Source organism: Pygocentrus nattereri, chromosome 9 (genome assembly GCF_015220715.1).
Source record: "Pygocentrus nattereri isolate fPygNat1 chromosome 9, fPygNat1.pri, whole genome shotgun sequence".
Lineage (NCBI taxonomy): Eukaryota > Metazoa > Chordata > Actinopteri > Characiformes > Serrasalmidae > Pygocentrus > Pygocentrus nattereri.
The window spans coordinates 39300558-39321151 of record NC_051219.1 but is presented as its reverse complement, the minus strand read 5'-3'; the positions used below and the strand labels follow the sequence as shown (position 1 = coordinate 39321151).

Sequence of the window (20594 nt, the reverse complement as noted above, 5' to 3'; positions counted from 1 at the left end):
TTATTTTACCTGAAAATCTAGTTCAGCTGTGGATCTGCAGCAGCAGTAGAGAGATTCTCCACTCCGGCCTGATTCTCACCCAAACAGAGCCAGAGTCATTGATGAGGATTTTGAGGCTGAAGAGCTGCTGAAGTTTAAAGGAATGTCGTGTCTGTCTGTTCATCTTGCTGAAATGTTTAAATTGGAGCTGTTTTATTTCAACAGTTGACAATGTTTTGCACAAATTCTCTGGTTTGTTTTTCGGTTATTTTAATAGATTTTTGTTAAGAAAAGTCTGGAACGATTGACTTTGCCTTTACTTAGTCTAAATGTTTGTTGGATATCACACCTTTGGTTATGTAAGTTTGATTGATGGTTACACTTAAACTCACTTCTTGGTGATCTTCTTGTATATTTGCAGCTTTTTCAATTGTGTGTTTCTTTCTGGCACAGGACTAAATGCAGTGTCTTGTTCACACTTTCAGTTGGGCTTGTTTGGTGTGTCAGGTGAAGATTCACAAACACTCTCACAGTCGTACTTTGAGAGTAGCTAAAAGGTAGCCACTACTTTTTCTAGAACAGTAGCTAAATTCTAGCTATCTACACATTTTGGGAAAGTAGTTAACTACTCATTTTTCAGTTGCTACCCCAACCCTGATTACAACAGAGAGAGTGATTTAGTGACATTGACTCTTCTTGGTCAGTCTTCTGAGGGATCTGACAAAAAGTGGGTGTCAGGAAAGACAGCAAAATGTGTGCGGTTTGTGGGCAATTATGAACTTCTTCCTCTGTGGATGGAAAGCAAAGCAGATGAAAGAGAGGAGGAGGGGGAATTTGGACGGGCTGAGATAAACAGAATGTGTTTCAAGTTAAGAAAAGGACAGGAGAGGATTCATCACTGTCTCATTACAGTGGCACTGGGCAAAGACAAAGAAGAGCGGAAGTGAGACAGACCAAGAAAAGACAGCATGCAAACACAAAGGAAAAACAAAGGGAAGGACAGTTTTCCCCAAGACTCTTACATTCCAAACTCTTCTCCATATTCAAGGAGCGCACTGAGGAGCAGGAAGCGAAGACAATGCTGGGCCTGTGTGGCTCTATTTGAGGGGAAAGTGAGAGAAGGTTCTGAAGAGTGGAGAAGAATGCAGAAATGAAGTTTCCATCTGTCTCGTGTGGGGGCGCATGTATGGCATGTGCAGAGACAGGCAGGTATTTGAGTCTCGGACACCTGATGCAAGCAGTGGTCCAGCAGGAGGAGGCATCAGAAATGCATTTTTCAGTTTCAACATGCCATTCAGAATCATCTGCAGCCTCTCCAAACCAGACATATTCAAGCTTTTCACCAGTGAACCCCTTTCCAGTTTTTCATGAACTTGGGCCAACATCCACAAACATAATGTGCAAATTACTGTAGCATAGACGTACTAAAAGGAAAAACAGGCTCTTTTGGAAATGAAGCTTTTTGTAAACATGGTTAACCGATCTGTTGCCATGTGACGCTGAATTTAAGCATTATTCATAAAATCAACCAATATTACTAAATTAGACTGTGAAAAATAAGTCCCAGGTCACAAATATAAAAACAGTCTTACGATATAGTCATTTAAATATTTCTTTTTTGCTACTTTCCACCCCTCCAGTATGCCCCCTACACTCCCTTCACACAATGCTAGGGGGGTCCGTCCCAAGTTTGAATACTCACAGTCAAGTCCAAAGAACTATTTGGATGCCAAACAATGTTGTCATGATTTTACTACCACAGCACATTGGAAATGAAATAATGAGTATGAGCTCAAAGTGCAGACTTTCAGCTTTAATTTGCGAGTATTCACATCCAAATCAATGGAGCCCAGATACCCCTCCCCACAGATATCATCAGATGCTGGCTTTCTTCCCTGGTGATGCTCTGCCAGGCCTTTGCTGCAGCTGTCTTCAGTTCTGCTTCTTGTTGGGGCTTTTTATCTGCTCTTTTGCCTTCAGTTGGTGAAATGCACGCTTGATTGGATTGAAGTCAGGTTATTGACTTGGCCATTGTAGAGAATTCCACTTCTTTGCCTTAAAAAAGGTTTGGGTTGCTTCTGCAGTATGCTTTGTTTTGCTGTCCAACTGCACTACAAAGCAATGTCCAATGAGTTTTCAAACGAATGAATATGGGCTGGCAACCTGTCCAGGGTGTTTCTTGCCTTCTGCCCAACGACCGCTGGGATAGGCTCCAGCGCCCCTGTGATCCAGGAAGGTACGTGGCTTAGAAACTGTGTGATTTCACACATATCATGTAATTATTCTAATCACAATAACAGTTTAGTTAATGAACAGAATGGACAGTTTCAATTTGTCTAGCCATAGCTTATTAAAATTAAAATGAAGTGGAAATGTTAAAATTACAGTGTTGAACTTTCACATATTTTCCATGAATCTCATTTTTGGAAAAAAAAAAAAAAGTGTGGAATGACTAATGACTAATCATTTAAACGACACTTTCGGTATAAGTTACTTGCCACGTTCATGCACGATTCACCAGAGGGCATGTCACTGCGGGCATGATGCGCCTTTATACGATTTCTGTGACATAAAACCAAAACTGACTGCTGTTCTGGTTTATTGCCCACATCAGAATGCATCATCACTGCAACTCAGCAGGTGCACATCATACACAGATATGGTTTAGTACTACAGTGAATGGGTATTGTTCTTAGGGGGAGGGAGGACTCATGATTTAATCATATGAACATATTCCAGGGGTTATTATATGATTCATCTTCAGACGGTTGTCTCAAGACTTTGAGGCGCCTGAGGCCGTGTGGTCTGAGGCCCTCAGAGGAATTTAGCAGTCAGAAGCCCCTGGGTGCTGGCCTTACTGGCCTGGTCAGTAAATCACACCTGACTTGTAATGCCATTTTTTCTTCTTTTCATCAACCGAGAAACAGATTAGAGATCATTATTCAGGCCTGTGAAAACGTATGACTACACTTTGCTGCCTGTTAAAATCCCACAAAACACACACACACACAGGCAGTTGCAGGGATTTATCAGCTCGCTGTTCACCACATACATTCCTTGCTCATGATGACACATAATGCTGCCTTTATGTGTTCCTTGGAAGCTTTTATTTTGCACTTGCCAGCATGTCATGCGGAGAGAATTCATTTACGATGCTGCAAACTTTAATTGTGTGATCCTCGTCCCTACAGCCCGAACACCTACTCAACACTTCTGCTGACAAACAGCAGCAGCAGGCTGCGATTTGTCTATTACTCTCTGGTAATGAGCCTAATGAAGATCACAGGTGCTTGCATGCAAAACCGGATTGTGTTCATAAGCACAAACAGTTTATTTGAAGCTTCAGCTTCGTACCTTCTTATATAACTCGGCTTGATCCAGTTTCAGCTGAATGTGCTTGTACATACATACTTTAAGGCCTGCAAGGACATTCCAGCTCACGTTACATGGAATGCAGACACTGGACCAACATTGATATAACCTGGTTTTGCCTGGAAGATTTTCTGTTAATATTAATCTTACCCTGTGAAGGGTCTCCTATAACCAGCAGATGCCCTGAAATGACTGGATTGCTAACGGAAAGGATGAGATTCAGCTGAAACTTGACACTTAAATCAAGTGTAGCAATACTGAGTGTTCCTCCAAAGAAAGATTAAACTCCTTTCCTCTCCCAACTGAATTAAATAATCAGGAGAATTTGTGGGAGGAATAAAACAATCCTTGAAGCTGTGTGTAGTTTTCCAGCTAGATCTCCTGGCTTATGAAAGTCATAATCAAAATGTAAAACTGTCACATTGGGGCTGTGATTTGTTTTGGCTTTGTATCTGAGAAACGTCTCAAGAGTCCTGTAACGAACACAGACGAGTTTAGACCCTGTTCCACCAGACACGAGTGGCCTGATAACTGATCCAGCCACAAGGAGCAAGCTATGCACGCTAAACATTTTGTATTAGAAGTGATTCGCTTCATCATCTGATCATGACCAGACACATTAAGAGTGCACTGCATTATCAACAGCGACGGTTTATATTACATGGATATTAGAAGTTCATTAGCTTATGTGGACTTCGCCCAGGTTTGGTGTTTGGACTACAGTGTGCTGGAGGGCTTGGAATTTCATTTCCATTTAGGAAATTTACTGCTGCAACCTGCTGACACCATGTGGTGGCACAGGTGAAATACAAGTAGAGGTAAGTAGAGATCAGGGGGGGCGGCAACCAAAATGTTAAGAAGAGGCATTTTGTCCTTTCAATAAAACTCAAAAATCAAAACCAGCTTGGAAGCTACAACATTTTATGTCCGTTTCAACACCGTGGCTGTAAATCTGTCTCAGTATGTGCTGATGTGCTGATATAGGATTAAAATAACTGAAAATAAAGACTCACTTTGCTCTGCTTTTAGCTTCAGCTCAGCTGTAGTCAATATTCTCACATCTCTGGCAGGAAACGTTTCCACCGAAGTAGAACAGTAGAAGTAGATCTCTCCAAATGATCAATGTTCATCTTAAATCTTTCTCTTTGCCATTTCGTTAGCTACTAGTTATGCGAGTTGTCTGTGTTGCTAGAGTGACCAGCAGTCTGTGCACCAATCTTCAGGGTTTAAGGGTAAATTAGCAGTTATAGGCTGCATTAACTCCGGTGTTTAAGAACATTTATTGTGTTGGAACAGATCAGCAGAGCTTTATTTTACTGCTAAAGGATGATTATTTTATTTATACTTAAAAATCTAATTCTGCAATTAGCAATTCCTCAACAGGGCAGTAAAAGAGATGCATTCGGCTCCAGAGCCACATGTTGCCGACCCCTGGCAAAGTAGACAAAACCATACCATCATGATAAGTTCAGTTGTGATAGAGTTTACTGCTGGTATCAGTTCCTCTGGAATCCTGAATAACTGGATGTATTAAAGACAAATTCAAGGCCACATGTAGAGAGCCTGCAACAATCAGTGCATAGAAAAGTAGCTGACTGGACATTAGCATGTTTTATTTTGCTCAGTTACTTTCACCAGTTGATTTTTCCTTCTGTTCTTTTAGTTTATTTTTACTCAAGTTTTTAAACAAATAAACTTGGTTTATATTGATCTTTAATAAGTATTATTTTTGCAATTTGTAAGTTAAAAACGCTTGAGGGAAGAGGACAAAGGAGGATAGAAGAGTTGATTCCTTGAGTAATAGGAAAGAATTTACAGAATTTAACTGCACGCGCACCGGGTACACGACCTTTTACAAACTAAGATACACCTAGATAAACAAACAAATGTAGAAATGGATACGAACAGTTTCCAAGTTGTACCAAGTTACTTTCTGGCATTCAGCTTCAGAAATTTCTGAAAGATCTGCATTTTTATGGTTTACATGTTCCTCATTATATGAGCTTTTCTGCTCTGCTCTCACAGGCAAGACAGCTGTAAGCACAGAAGACCAAACTGGCTCGAATTTAAAACTTTACGCAGAATCAAAGTCCATCAGTTTCTAAATCTATGGGGTGGTGCATTTTTGTCCATAGAAATGGGACTTACTCAGTTTTCATTTTTTTTGCTGTTTTGCTGGTGGTCTATTCCAACTTCCTAACCGTATTGCAAACTATGCATAATGAAAATGCCTTTAAATATCATGGTGTTATACTTTTGCCATATTGCCCATTCTTAGCTACAGACGCCTGACGTGAGCAAGATTCAATGCGCCACTGAGTCAATAAAGAGATGAGACAGTTTAGAGAAACTACATTGATTGTTTTATTGTCTTGAGATGGCATATAAATCGGTGACAAACTCTAATCCAGTTGAATAGACTTAAGTAGATCAGGGACCGCTCCTCCTTTCCAGTAACATCAGCTTCTCCCACCCTCGCTATCAGGTTTAAAGGGAAATGCATCATTATCAGGAGGAGCGGTGCTTCTGTTCTACTGCAGCTATTCAGCCGATATCTCTGGCATTCTGATTCACCAGTTGGATCAAAGAGAGCTGCTCAACCCTCTCTCTGATACAGGGGGAGGAGCCAGACTACCATTCCACTACTACTGATTCAAACAAAAAGAACGTAATGGTGGAGTAACGATGCACACCTCAGAGTTAAGAGGACAACCAACCCTTCCACAAATCTAAAACGTCATACAAAACCAGGCACACGCTTCCACCTAAAGCTACCGCAGATCACGCACCTAATGAAAACTGATACAGCACTGCTAGTTGTGACTTCATTGCAAAACCTCAAAGTTAACTTCATCCAAGCTGTAGACCTGAAGAAATCTTAGCTACTTTTCAACCATCCATGACATTTAAGCGGCTACATGAGAACGTGGACATGATCAGAACATACACAGAAAGGCAAAAGGGAAAAAAAAAGAAAACAAAAACACAAGCTTCCTTAATTCGATCGCTTGCATTCAACTCTTTGACGTAATTGTACAATTAAATATCAAATAAATTAAATACACCCACATTTAAGATTTGGAACATTTCGTTTGGTTTGATTTAATCATGTTTGAGTACCTTAAGGCAGGGCTGTCCAATCTTATCTGCAGCGTTAAAGAGCTGGCACAGTTGCAGGTTCTCATTCCAACAACAGAGAAGCTCACATGACCTGTTCTTTGAAGACTGAGACCAAATGATTAAACAGGCCCAATCAATCAAGTATGTCCTGACTCAAATGAAAAACCTGCAGCCACACTGGCCCTCTGCAAATAAGATTAGACACGCCTGCATCAAGTTTTGCTGCTTGGATGTTTTGGGGTTTTTCCCCCCCCAACATTTGGCTTTGATTGTCAGAGAAAAATGCAGTTGATCTGATATGTCTTGACTTTTTAAGAACAAGATGGACTGTTTATAGCTGGAAAAAGTGCCTTAAAAAGCCATCAATATTTAAACTCAGGCAATTTAACAGGTCACCTGACCAACCCACAAAAAGAGTGGAAAGACAAGAATGGCAAAAAGAAGCAAGTGACCAGCAGAGAACACAAGCAGACACTCTATGACATGAATGATATATTTGCTGTCCATTTCATTTCCCACCAGGTAAAAGGAAAGATTTTTTTGGTCTGTTGCTCTCAACCCATCGGCTGAACAGGGAGAAGAAATGAACAGCAGACTGAACACCCCCCCCCTCATAGCGCCTCTAACACACACACACACACACACACTTGCCTGACACATTTATGCCCATTCACACAAACGTGGTTTAGTAGGACTGGATTGTGCATATCACACCTTCCAGAAGCACACACACACACACACACACACACACACACACACACACGACAGAGAGAGACCACACCCAGAAAGAGGGGGCTGAGAAAAGTGGAGACGTGAAGATGAAACAGAGACATTCCTATCACACTCCTATTGTATTCTAGGCTGTAGAAGCTGCACCACTATGCCTGGGTGGGCTGTGTCTCAGGAGGGCTGGCGTTGTTGTTGTTGTTGCCCTCCTGTGTGTTGGCCACAGCACCGCGGTACGGCACCTCAATGATGCGAGGCTTGTCGATGATGCGGGCGCAGCGGTTGCCCTTCTCCACAATGCCAATAATCCAAGCCTGCTGACCATCACCTATACCACCGTCCTGGCCCAATGATGAGCTCCGGCTAGCCTTCATCTCCGCACAGAATCGCGCTGCCTGCTCCCGTGGCAGGCAGATCAGGAGCCCACCTGAGAAACATTCAAAAAGAAGACTTAAAAGTTGGACCATGGAGCATGTTAAAAGGACCCGATCTTTTGACCAATCACCAATCTTTTGACACGGCTTAATACTCCATTCCCTTTAAGGGTTCTGTGTTAACAGCTGCTGGTCACTGATGTAAACATAAGCAAATCAACCACGGAAACAACAATAGCATAGTTCATAGTAGTTTACCTGCAAAGACAGGGTTGTGCCCCTGAAAGATTCTATTAAATCAAAGCATTTCTGTGATTTTTAGTCGCTAGCTGTTGATGTCTGTGCCTTAATCTTAGCATTTAGCATGACATCATGCACAGAATGGTATCTTTTTTTGAAATTATCGATACATTTTAATAAAAAGCAAAAATGCAGCTTTTCAAATGCATATTTTCTGCTTGAAACATTATGAAAGCCTAAATAAACATAACCTATAAACCTATTACCAAACCTAACTTAAAGCTAAACTCATTTTTTTACACCACTCTGCTTCCTTAACGTGACAACTACAATGGCAAGGCCACTGAAAGCTTTTCCTTTGTCAAACTTTATGGAAAGCCCATGATAGTAACATACTCAAGGTACCAAATTCTGTATTTGAAGACTGACACCCAGCTAATGTCACATAACGGAAATATGATGTCTGACATGACAGCGCATTTTGTTGGTAGAGATAAGCCGTTGCATTACTTTTACAGAAACTAATAAATGATCAAAAGAACATAAGATCAATTCCAGACAATGTTTGTTACACTGTTGTATATACACTCTAAAGTATTTCCACACCTTTTTCAGTTTTAGAACAAATTCTAAACCCAATTCAGCCACTACTGATTCATGATAAACACAAAACTGATTGAAACGGATTTAAACTTCCACTGTTTCAAAATTCATCAACAGAGACATCCTGCTTATGAAACTCATGGGCTTGTGTGCGGTCCATTGTTCTAACCTGACGTCTCAGAGGAGGTCCCTTGCAGCAAGCCAAACAGGTTCCCCCCAGCCTTACTGATCGCAGCCATCTTAGCAATGATGGGCAGGTTGTGGATGACAAAGGCCACGTCATTGCGCTGTTGCTTCGCCAGATTCTGCGCATGCCCAAGGATCCCGAAGCCTGTGACGTCTGTGGCAGCGTGTGCGTTGAACTTGTGCATTAGAGCAGCAGCTAAACAGAAACAGTAACCAGCAACATATTTAAATAATTCCACAAGTTTATCTTGTGGAACACAGGCACTGCACACTTAATGTTATCTGAGGGAAAACATCTGATTCAGAAGCTTATTACCAGACTAAAAAAGCTGTTGTAAATGTAGAAACACTACAACACCCAGAAAGCCATATATTAAACAATCAAAATACCTCAACGAATTTCAATTAGCCAGTAAAAAGTGGTGAAAAAGCGCACTGGAATGAAATTACAAAATTAAGTTATACTGAAACATAACCCTCCAAGTGCTCAATGTGAATAGTGTTTAGAGAAAGACAAAGAGGCTTTGAGTTGCCATTAAGTGTTTCGGTTCTTCAGGTCCACAATCGAGGCATTTTAAATGATGGACAATAGTGAGTCTCTAGGATTTATTCTTCAAAATGGGAAAAGGACTTTGTTGGAAATATCAGCCACGTTACCAACAGTAGTCTTTGCCACAGTCATGTTTTTCCATAAATATGTATAAGTTCTTAGAATTAGTTCTTAGAAGTCCACACAAACAGTCATTCTCTGTTGTATTACCAGTGCGGTTGAGTGTAGCCATGTTGAGCATGGCCTCCTGATAAGCCTGCTCCACCTCCTCCTTTGAGATCACCAACTTGATCTTGTTCCATTTTTCTGGCTGATGAAGGAGGAAAATAAAGAGAATAAGAGAACAAAAGAAGCCACAGACAGACACACACACACACACACACACACACACACACACACACACACTGAACTGCTGTGAAGGTGAAACAGAGCCCTCTTACTATGTCCATCCACTGATGAGCATTGACAGCTACTTGGGTTCCGAGAGGTTTGGTGAGAACCAGCACGTCACCTGGTATGGCACCGTCTGGCCTGAATACGTCACAAAAAGAACGATGATGGGGAAATTAAGTCCGGAGTGAGATAAGCAGCGTGCACAAAAATAAGCAGTGTGGAAAGGACACATAAGAATAGACCAGGGGTTCTCAACCTTTTTCACCCCAAGGCCCACTGGTTTAGAACTATGAAGCATAGCGGTCCACAGAAAAACTAGTCAACTTTTCTTTTTTTCCTTAATGACTCGCACTGGAAAACTGAATTAGGGCCTAAAAAAAGATCAGATCGTCAATTTCACTTCAGTCACAGAAACCAAATTTGCAGTTATGTTATAAACATATCGGGTTTATATATATATATATATATATATATATATATATATATATTTTTTTTTTTTTAAAAACATATATTTAAAAAAAAGGTAGATGTAGACCATCATTATTTCGCAAAAAATACTATCGTGTCTCTCCCACCGGAGTAACTGTTAGGTCTGGAGGCTCTTTAGTTTTGAGGGTTTTTGCGCCTCTTCTGAAATAAACTCCACTCCACTCGCACTGTTGGATCACCGTTGCTACGATCAACAGCAATAATAAACTTTGATCTCTGCTTCTTTGTCATTAGTTTATCAATTTTAGTTTAGCTACTCAGGTCTCTGATGCTCAACCAGAACTCAAACGCAGATCTTCGCTACTATTTTATGGCCCGTTTGTCATTTTTAATCAGCTGCAGGTCGAGCTGGAGGAACGACATGAGAGCAATAAGTCAGGCATTAAAACAGGCAGATGATACTGACAGTACTGCGCTGACGTGCTGCTAGAGGAGGAAAGTTGGCTCTAGTGATGAATTTCCCTTGTTTCATCATAAAACGTGTCCCACCAACAGCGAATAAAACAGGGTTTGGTTGTAAGTGGGCCGAGACCCGTGGCTTTCAGATGTTTGTTTCGGACCCGAATACACGGAGTGTTCACACATGTCAGAACGGAGCAAACTAAAGAAGAAGAAAAAAAAAAGTTTGATAATTCCACTCCAAACAAAGCAGAAGCAGCGCCCTGAGGAATCTCTCTGCGTCTCTGGCGAACCAGCGGCTGCTTTATCTCAAACTGATGGCGTTTAATTGGCCTGCGACCGTGGTGTCTTTGTTTATACGTCTCTACCGGCCCACTATGACCCACTGCCACCCACCCGAGTTCAGGCCCACGGACCACTAGAATGGCCCACAGGTTGAGAAACCCTGGAATAGACAGTAGTGAACAGTGATGAACAGGCATGTAATACACTCACATGATGAAATCATTGGGCTGGCACACCACAGTGGCCACACCACCTACAATGATCCAGGGGTTCATCACAGTCTGGCCACCTGTCACCGAAGTCCCGCCTTCCTCAGCTGCATCACGGAAGCCCCTCATCATTAAAGGCATCACATGCTCCCTCTCCTGAGACAAAAGTGCCACATTTAGAACAAAGAAACAGCGCTAATGTGATCAGGACTGGACTCACCGATTGTACGTAGGTTTGGGGTTAACTGAGGGAGTAAAGTCTCTACTCGTTAACTTTAGTTAACAAGTTAATTTTCAACTAACATTTCATTAAATTTAGTTGCACAACAAATCCTTAAGTCATCTTTTAGGCTTTCATACACAAAGGCCACAGGGCCTTTAATTTTCTATTAATATTAGCCCGTTTCACAATGGGTTGCACTACAGTCCCCAGCATGCACTGCAACGTAATATGCTCCAACTCCCCTACCCCAACAACAGTCTATGGGACAGCAGTTACACCTCTATACTACACAACTGTGCGCAATTCTACACCAGTCATATCACCAAAATGCATTTCAGCTGCAGTTTAACCAATACAATTACACTGAATGGTGTAAAAACACAGCGCTAGTCACTGCTCACCGCTGGTAGAGTTTGCGGTTATCAGAGCCAGGCCTTTTTATTTGCGTAGAGAGCCAACTACGCCATTTATGGTTGCTGGAGATTTCCACCATGCCAATCTGAAGTCAGTGCTCCTTAAATTCCACCAGTATGTGCAACCCTGGGCGCTATTGCGCTGGATCTTGTTTACACAAACATCCCCAGCGCATACAGGGCTGAGCCCCGCCCCCAATATGGCTACACAGACCACATCTCGGTGATGCTCATTCCAGCATACAGACCGTTCAGACGTGCCAAACCAGACCAGAAGCAAGTGAAAACCTGGCCATCCGGAGCCATCTCTGCTCTTCAGGACTGTTTTGAGCACACTGACTGGGAGATGTTCAGAGAAGCAGCAACTTCCAGTGACTATCAACCTGGAGAACTATACAGAAACAATGACTGGCTACATCAGCAAGTGCGTTGATGATGTTACCATCTCCAAACTCCAACCAGAAACCATGGATGAGTGCAGAGGTGCACATGCTGCTGAGAACCCATGACAAGGCTTTCAAGTCAGGGGATAAAGCAAGCCTCAGGATAGCTAGAGCCAAGCTTTCTTGGGCCATCAGAGAGGCAAAGTGTGCCTACTCAGAGAAAATCCATAAACATTTTCAACACACTACAGACACGGCGCATGTGGCAGGGCATCCAGGCCATCACCTACTACAAGACACCTCCTCCTGCTTGTGACTGTGATGCTTCCCTTCAAGAATATCTAAATACCTTCTACGCTCGGTTTGAAGCACAGAACAATGCGACAGTGAGGAAAACCACACCTCCTCCAAATGAAGAGGTACGGTGTCTGTCCACAGCTGATGTGCGGAGAACTCTACACAGAGTCAACCCATGAAAAGCCCCATGATCGGACAGCTTACCGGGCAAAGTGCTCAAAGAATGTGCTGAACAGCTGACTGATGTTCTCATGGACATATTCAACACCTCTCTGAGCACTGCAGTTGTTCCAACGTGCTTCAAGTTCACCAACACCATCCCTATGCTGAAGAAGTCTCCAGGCTTAATGACTACAGTCCCGTTGCATTCACTCCCATCATCATGGAAGTGCTTCGAGAGGCTTGTCATGAGGCACATCAAAGACCAGCTCCCCCCTCACTTGACCCACTTCAATTTGCATATCGCCCCAACCGCTCAACAGATGACGCCATCTCCACCACACTCCACCTGGCTCTCTCCTACCTGGACAAAAAGACACCTGTCAGAATGCTGTTCATAGACTTTAGTTCAGCATTCAACACCATCATCCCTCAGCAGCTGGTTGAAAAACTGAGCCTGCTGGTTCTGAACACTTCCCTCTGTAACTGAGTCCTGGATTTCCCATAAAGAGACCTCGGACAGTCTGGATAGGTAATAACATCTCCAAAACCACCATACAGAGCACCAGTGCCCCTCAGGGCTGTGTGCTTAGTCCACTGCTGTTCACTCTACTGACTCGCGACTGTACTGCAAAGTGCAGTTCAAACCACTTTATCAAGTTCGCTGCTGACACGACTGTGGTGGGTCTGATCAGCAAGAATGACAAGTCAGCGCCCAGAGAGGAGGTGCAGCAGCTAACAGACTGGTGCAGAGCCAACAACCTGTCTCTGAATGTGGACAAAACTAAGGAAATGGTTTTTTACAGAAAAGTGTGAGATGTCCACCCCTACTAAACTCCACTGACTCTGCTGGAAATAGTCAGGAGCACCAAGTTCCTCTGTGTCCACATCACAGAGAACTTCACCTGGTCCCCAAACTCCACAGCCGAGAGAGCCCAGCAGCACTTCTACATCCTGCAGTGACTGAAGATGGCTCACCTCCCCCCTCCCATCCTCACCATGTTCTACAGGGGGACTGTGGAGAGCATCCTGAGCAGCTGCATAATCGCCTGGTTTGGGAATTGCACCTACAGCGTATAGTAAGGACAGCTGAGAAGATCATCGGGGTCTCTCTCCCCTCCATCATGGACATCTACACCACACGCTGTATCCAAAAAGTCACCAGCATCATGGACGACCCCATCCATCCCTCACACGGACTTTTCTCACAGCTTCGGTCTGGCAGAAGGTACTGGAGCATCAGTGCCATCACTGCCAGACTCGGCAACAGCTTTGTTCCGCAAGCAATCAGGATTTTTTCGAACTCACAATGACTGAACTGAAAGCCCCCCTCACACACACATTCTACACTAACACACTCTCCTCTTTTGATGCTCTGGAACTTGCTGCTAATACGGTGTTTACATTTTGTTTACTCAAGTATATCTTACCTCAGGAATTGCTGTGCTCATCTATTCACAGATCACAGCATGTTAAATAATCTTTGCACCTTATTTCACACCCCTACCTCATGCTCAGGACACAAAAAAATCATTTAGTCTAATTTTTTTTGCACACTTACGTCTGCACATTGAACTTTGTACTGCTTATTCTATTTCATGTTGCACCTTGTTGTTCCTTGGAGGAACGTAATTTCACTCCACTGTGTACTCGTACATAGATGGAATGACAATACAAGCCTCTTGACTTGACAAACACAACATCAGCTCTGCAGCTTAGAAATTCAGCCCAAGACTTCATGAACTTGCAGCTAAGAAAAGTTCTCAGGTTTCTAATCCAAGCAGATAAGTAGGTTTAAAAGACTGATCTCATGGGGACATTTACATTTTGAATATTTCAAGTGTCCATGTAATATTTCAAGGTCTACCACAAGTGTCTGTTTTACTGTTGAGTTTTTGGAGATTTTGAATTAAAAAAAAAAAAAAAAAAAAAAAAAAAAAAAGGACAGTTCAGTTACAACACAACATCAACTAAAAATGACTAAACATTTTTTTCCTCTGGCTCAAAGGTTTGATACGGTTTTTTAAAATACGGCCCTTTTACTGACTGGGTTTGACACCCCTGTCTTAGCCAGTGACAACCAACTAATGCATATGTCACAAGAGAATAACACAAATCAAAACCCATTTTTAAACCTTCTACCATGGAAATGCAACAGCGGCATGCACTCACTTTGAATTCCATGGAGGAAAAAAAAAACAGGATGAAAAATAATATGATAATATTTCCTTGCAATAACAGAACTTGCAGATTTTATTAATAAAAGATTTCAACAGCAGTGTCAGCCTCAGCATTTGGGCAGCTGCTGAGTCTCTGTGAACTGGAGCTACAGATGTTAACTTCATGTTTGCAACTTAAAACTCATTTTATGATTAGAGAGGTAGGTAAAAATCACAGCACACAGCTTTAAAACACTAAATGCTATCTTAATCAAATTAAGAGATATTTTCATTATCTTTATGATCTGTGGTTTACAATGGTTTCCCCAACACTTACACCACTTGTGTGGTGGTGTAGATATTTAGTACCAACTAAGCCCACTGTAAGAGTTAACATGTGTGGAGTCTTATGTAGTATCGTGTTAACCTGTAGTAAACATTTAACAAATTATTTAATGAAAAAAAAAATTGCTAGTCTACATTTGAACTTGCGCACGGCTGTTGCAAATAGCCACTATAATAAGTACACTGTCTTCAACAAACTGAGTACCCTAACCAACAGGACTATTTAAACAGTCAACAATTATTTGTATACTTACTGGTCACATTAAATCAATAGGTTTCCTCATACATTTAACCTTTGGTGGTGCAGTAAAACATTGGACCATCTTCAATGCAAGCGAAAAACACTTGAGTGTTAATAAATAAATAATAATGACTTCTATTTCTACAGCGGCACTGACAAAACCCAAGAACACTTTATAACGGGGAGCAAGAAAAAACACAACAGAATATGACATAAGAACTAAGCCTTTGTTAACACAACAGGTAAAAGTGGCCCAATTTTTTTCTTCATATGTGACACAGATGTGTTACCTGTGTGGCAGTGTGAACAGCAAAATAAACACACTGAATCTGATATTGTTCATTCCTATTTGAGACCATGAGCTTTTGTATGTGGTACTGGAATCAGATCTGTAATCGACCTGCGCCAACGTGACTCGGTCTGAACAGCCAGACCTGAATCCATGCGACTTTTACGTCAACCCAACTCGACATTGGTCATCATTTCACACTACTGAGACTCAAAAATTTGGGCTGATGTTTCTGTAAAAAAAATGAGGAGACTTCGTTTTCGAAGAGATTTCGAAAGAAATAATGACTGCAGCCGTAGGAGAACTAGGCTGCTGCATCAAGAAAAAGTCTGAAAGCACAGTTTAAAAGAATCTGAGGACACGAACCAAAGATGTGACGGTGGCCGAATATCGTGCCCTTTTACGGAGAGTTTGAGCACATTCTGGGTGATGAGCCCAGCTGTCAGCCATCAAAACTTCATGAACACTCCTGTGGCATAGATGAAACTCCGAAAGCGACTGGCGTTCATTCATAGTAAGGACTGTTTACTTCTGGATGAGCCACGTGAAGCAACGTGAAGCACTGTTCTTCTGCGCATGCAGATCAGTTTAGGAGCTGATCTGCTCAGACTGATGTTGCATACAGATACTGCAAACAGCAAAATAAATAAATAAATAAATAAATAAAATCTGATCAGATTTGGGCCATCTCTACTTGCTGTGTGAACATAAGCCTAAGGGATCATTAAGCAAAGAAGAGAGGTTCACATAGCAGGAATCACTGAATTACTGCATTACTGCAAGCGGACAACATCCCTGGCTGCACAAGAAAGGTTAAATGGAATAATTCACGGCTCACCTTGTCATTCATTTTCTGGCTGATACTGAGAAGCATCAGCATGTTATCGCACTCAGTGATGCCCATGGCGTACAGATCACTCAGCACATTCGCACAGGCAATTCGACCCTGGCACCAAGTGAGGAACAATAAGTTGTATTAGTGCTAGCACATAAAAATATATAAAATGTTCAGAGCAATAACAAACAGTGAATCATTTAACAGGCACTCTATTAAAAGACGATGGATGCTAACAGACAGTTGGGTACCACAATTCAGTAATCTTGAAACTTTCCAAAGTGACAGAGTCAGACAGACAATACTTACCATCATATATGGATCTTCAACTAAAGGATAGAAAAAATCTGTGGTCTGGATCAGGGACAGCCCTCCATGCCTTAAAGGGATGACACAAGAATCCATCCCAATACCTGCAAAATAGATGGAGGACATTCGGATATTTTTAGACACTCAAACTCACGTTTATTCACATTTTAGCTGTTGCTTTCTAATTTCTTAACAAATAGAATATAATACTGGCTTTGAAGTGTATTTACCAAAACACTCTCACATTTTACTTAAGCTCACCCACTTAAATTTTGGAGGGTATCCTATATACCATCAACTATGTCATGGTGATTTATTTTCACGGTATCAAATGTCACACTACAACTAATAACGTCAGAAAAACAAACAAGAACTTCTGTACTTCTATAAACAGCTTTTCAAAAACACGAGTTTGGCTTGCATCATTAAGGTTAGTTGTCCAGCCAAGACTTTTTAAAACAGAATCAGTCCACAGTCCACTGATACAGGATCATAGTAGCCAGCAATAATTCTTGATTACAAACTCCAAAGTTATGGTTGTTGTCGTTATGTGAACACTTCACACAATCCCTTTGATGTTCTTGTTAAGGATTTATCATAGTTGTATAACGTTAACTGCGATATTTTATACAAACCAATTTCTTGACACTTGGTGATTTACTTTCATGGTATCAAGTGTCACATCACAACTTGTAACACTAGAAAAACAACCAAGTTTCTCGCATACTTGTACATCCGAAACACACAAGTTTTGCTTGCGCCATGCAGGTTAGTCGTCCAGCCAAGAGTGCTCATGATTTATTAACACAATCAGTCCATAGTCCGCTGGTACAGAATCATACAAGCCAGAAATAATTCCTGATTACAAAACTCTACGGTTTTGACGCCGTCATGCAAATACACGCACAATCCCTTTCTTCTCTTTTTAGGGAGTTAACTATAATATTATATGCAAACCCGTTTCTTGGCCTTTTCTATTGAGAAGGTTTATGTTAGCTGATGCTGGGCTACTGTGCTAAAATATATATTTTTTTAAAAAGATGGTTCTTTAGTAAAAGATATTGTTATGGTGTCAAACTCACATGAACAGGAGGACCTTTTAGGGGCTATAATACAACCATTTATGAAGTAGGTTCTATATAGAACCATACACAACACGTTCTCCATCATTCTGAAGAACCATTCAATGATGAAGTGGTGCTATATAGAAAGCATGCAAAGAATAATTTAAGCAGAACCATTCCCTTTTGCAAAGAACCCCTGATGAAGCATCTTTAGGAATATGTTTTATTCATTTGGCCGCATTTGAAACCCTCTAGTCTAGTAGCCACATCGCTCTGTAATACTAATGCAGGTGGATTTTGGTTAGTACCGCCTACAATTTGCACATGTCTGTGTCCTGGAATTGGCAGATATGCGTGCAAAATACTACATGTCGGCATCGATACAGTGATAGAAAGGGCTTATTCAGCACTACAGAGATGTTTATCACGGTCTACAAGACACTGCAGCGGCCAACACCATCACCTACGACGGTCCACCCCTACCTAGGTTAGGTACACGTCAACCTGGCTAAAACCGCTGCCAGTTAGTAGGTTAGTTTGTTTATGTATGTATGTGGACCCGCATTTCCCTCAGTCTCGGTGTAAAAACTTACATTATCGTGTACGTAACAATAAAACACTGAATTCACTCCTGGAGAAAAGAGCACATCTACAGCTGGTCAGCTGCCTGCTTCGTTCGCGAGCCGCGTTAGCAGCACCGCAGCTTTAGCCTACCTAACCGGGGGCCGTGTGAAACCGGGCCAAGCTGGCCGAACTCGGAGGTCTCTTCCCCGCTTTCTCCTGTCCTCCCATCCTGTCCGGCCTGACGGTCGGACTCAAGTCCCTGCAGGAGTTTGAGCAGAGCCTCCTGCGGGACTTTACAGCCTCATCCCTTCATGTCGGAGAAGGCCGTGAGGCGAAAGGGACGCTCCAGTCCGTGCTCCTCCGGATGAAGGGCCTGGTAGCCGGGCGGGTAAAAAGCCGCATATCCTCCCTCCCCGCACGACTCCATCGGCGGGGTTGGCGGATCTAAACCAGACATTACGCTGAGAGACTTATAGGCTCCTCATTCAGGCGGGACCTGAGCAGGTGTTCTGTCACAAAACGATAAGCTGCAGAATACGTGAGTGTATGGAAGCGAGGTAGCTAGCTAACGCTACGGTTTGACTTGGGTGACTAAAAGCGCGGACTACACCATTCCACACTGGAGATAGGTGGTTGCGTACGCTGGCCTGAGCAGCTTTACGGATAACTGGACTTTAATAATAAGCGGTTTATGCTCCGCATGTTGCAATACCACTACATAAAGTGTCAGCAAGCGTGACAACATGGACTGAGGTTGAGATTGAAGTGACCTCGTCGCGACACATTTTTGTGAAACCCACCCAAATTTCAAATGGTATGGTCCGCCCGCTGTCTCCAAGCGGTATGGGAGGCAAATCCGGCCAAACAATAAGTTACAATGGAAAACAATAAAATGTAAATACAAAACCTCCTTTTGTCCTTTCTTTTTCCAAACATCAACTGAAAATAAAATTAAACACCTACATTTGCTATTTCATTTTCACATAAGCATGAGTAATTTGTGACAAAAGCAAAAATTAATTTAAAACAGCTGTTTGTCATTTAATTTTAGTCGTCATTCTGCCACATCTAACATGAAAAACCTAATAGAGAAAGGAAATTCAAGCTTCGCTTCGGTTTTTGTTTATGAAATGCAGAATACGTGTCAACACTAAAATCAAAAAGCAAAGTTTACGATCGTATTTATTTTCCATAGCAGTCGGCTGCGGGTATGAAACAATTGAAATGAAAATATGAAATGGATAAATCAACAGCAAAGTGACAGTTTGTGATCCAGTTTTCGGCGTCAATGTGCTTTAAGTGTCAAAATGAAAAGGCAAATGCAAACGAACATCAGCGCCACCTGCTGGAGATTCACTTTACCTTTCCCACTTAGCTTTTTCGTTTTCAAACTGTCCAACATGCAAATATATGTTAATTAGCACTGGGCGGGGCCACGCGGTACACTTCAGGACATCCTCAGACCTCAAGAGTCAGACAGGCATCAGTCAAGCTAAATAACTTCGAGTCTCGAGAAAAAACACCACCATGTCTCAGATGTGCTGAAGCTGAACATCAGACCAAACGGCCTCAGAGAAAAGGTATCAGACCAAGCAAAAACCAAAAATGTTATACTGGCATTTATATCGAGATGCACAATAGTTTTCTATGTTATACGAACCAGTATATGCTCGACCAGGTCTGATACCTTTTTTCTGAGGTTGTTTAGCTTGAGGAATGATGCCTGTCTGACTCTGAGGTCTGAGGATGTCCTAAAGTGTACCCCACAGCCCCGCCCTGTGCTAATTAACATATATTTGCATGTTGGACAGTTTGAAAACGAAAAAGCTAAGTGGGAAAGGAAAAGTGAATCTCCAGCAGGTGGCGCTGATGTTTGTTTGCATTTGCCTTTTCATTTTGGCACTTAAAGCACATTGACACCAAAAACTGAATCACAAACTGTCACTTTGCTGTTGATTTATCCATTTCATACTTTCATTTCCATTTTGTCAGACCCGCAGCCAACTGCTATGGAAAATAAATACGATCGTAAACATTGCTTATTGATTTTAGTGTTGAAACGTATTCTGCATTTCATAAACAAAAACCAAAGCGAAGCTTGAAATTTCTTTCCCCAGTAGGTTTTTTATGTTAGATGTGGCTAGGAAACACCAGAATAACGACTAAAATTAAATGACAAACAGCTGTTTAAATTTATTTTTATCACAAATTACTCACGTGCAATTACTTATGTGCAAATGAAGTTGCAAATGTAGGTATGCCATGTTATTTTCAATTTTGGCAGGATATTTGCATAGATGTTTGGGAAAAGAAATGCCAAAAAGAGGTTTGCATTTATATTTACTTTTAATTTTCTCTTTTGGCTGGATTTGCATCCCATATACATGT

The 20594-nt window shown here is 41.8% G+C and overlaps 1 protein-coding gene across 1 annotated transcript; it reads right to left on the bottom strand.

The window, feature by feature from the left end:
- Positions 1 to 5691: 5691 nt before the first annotated feature.
- Positions 5692 to 18817, bottom strand: sephs3 (selenophosphate synthetase 3). Its single transcript, XM_037541399.1, has 8 exons — positions 18357 to 18817; positions 16579 to 16682; positions 16273 to 16380; positions 10927 to 11081; positions 9591 to 9681; positions 9361 to 9460; positions 8584 to 8796; positions 5692 to 7624 (listed from the first exon to the last, which is right to left on the bottom strand). Exons 1-8 carry the CDS (start codon positions 18661 to 18663, stop codon positions 7350 to 7352), a joined length of 1353 nt encoding a protein of 450 aa, XP_037397296.1. The 5' UTR covers positions 18664 to 18817; the 3' UTR covers positions 5692 to 7349.
- Between the last annotated feature and the right edge of the window lie 1777 nt (positions 18818 to 20594).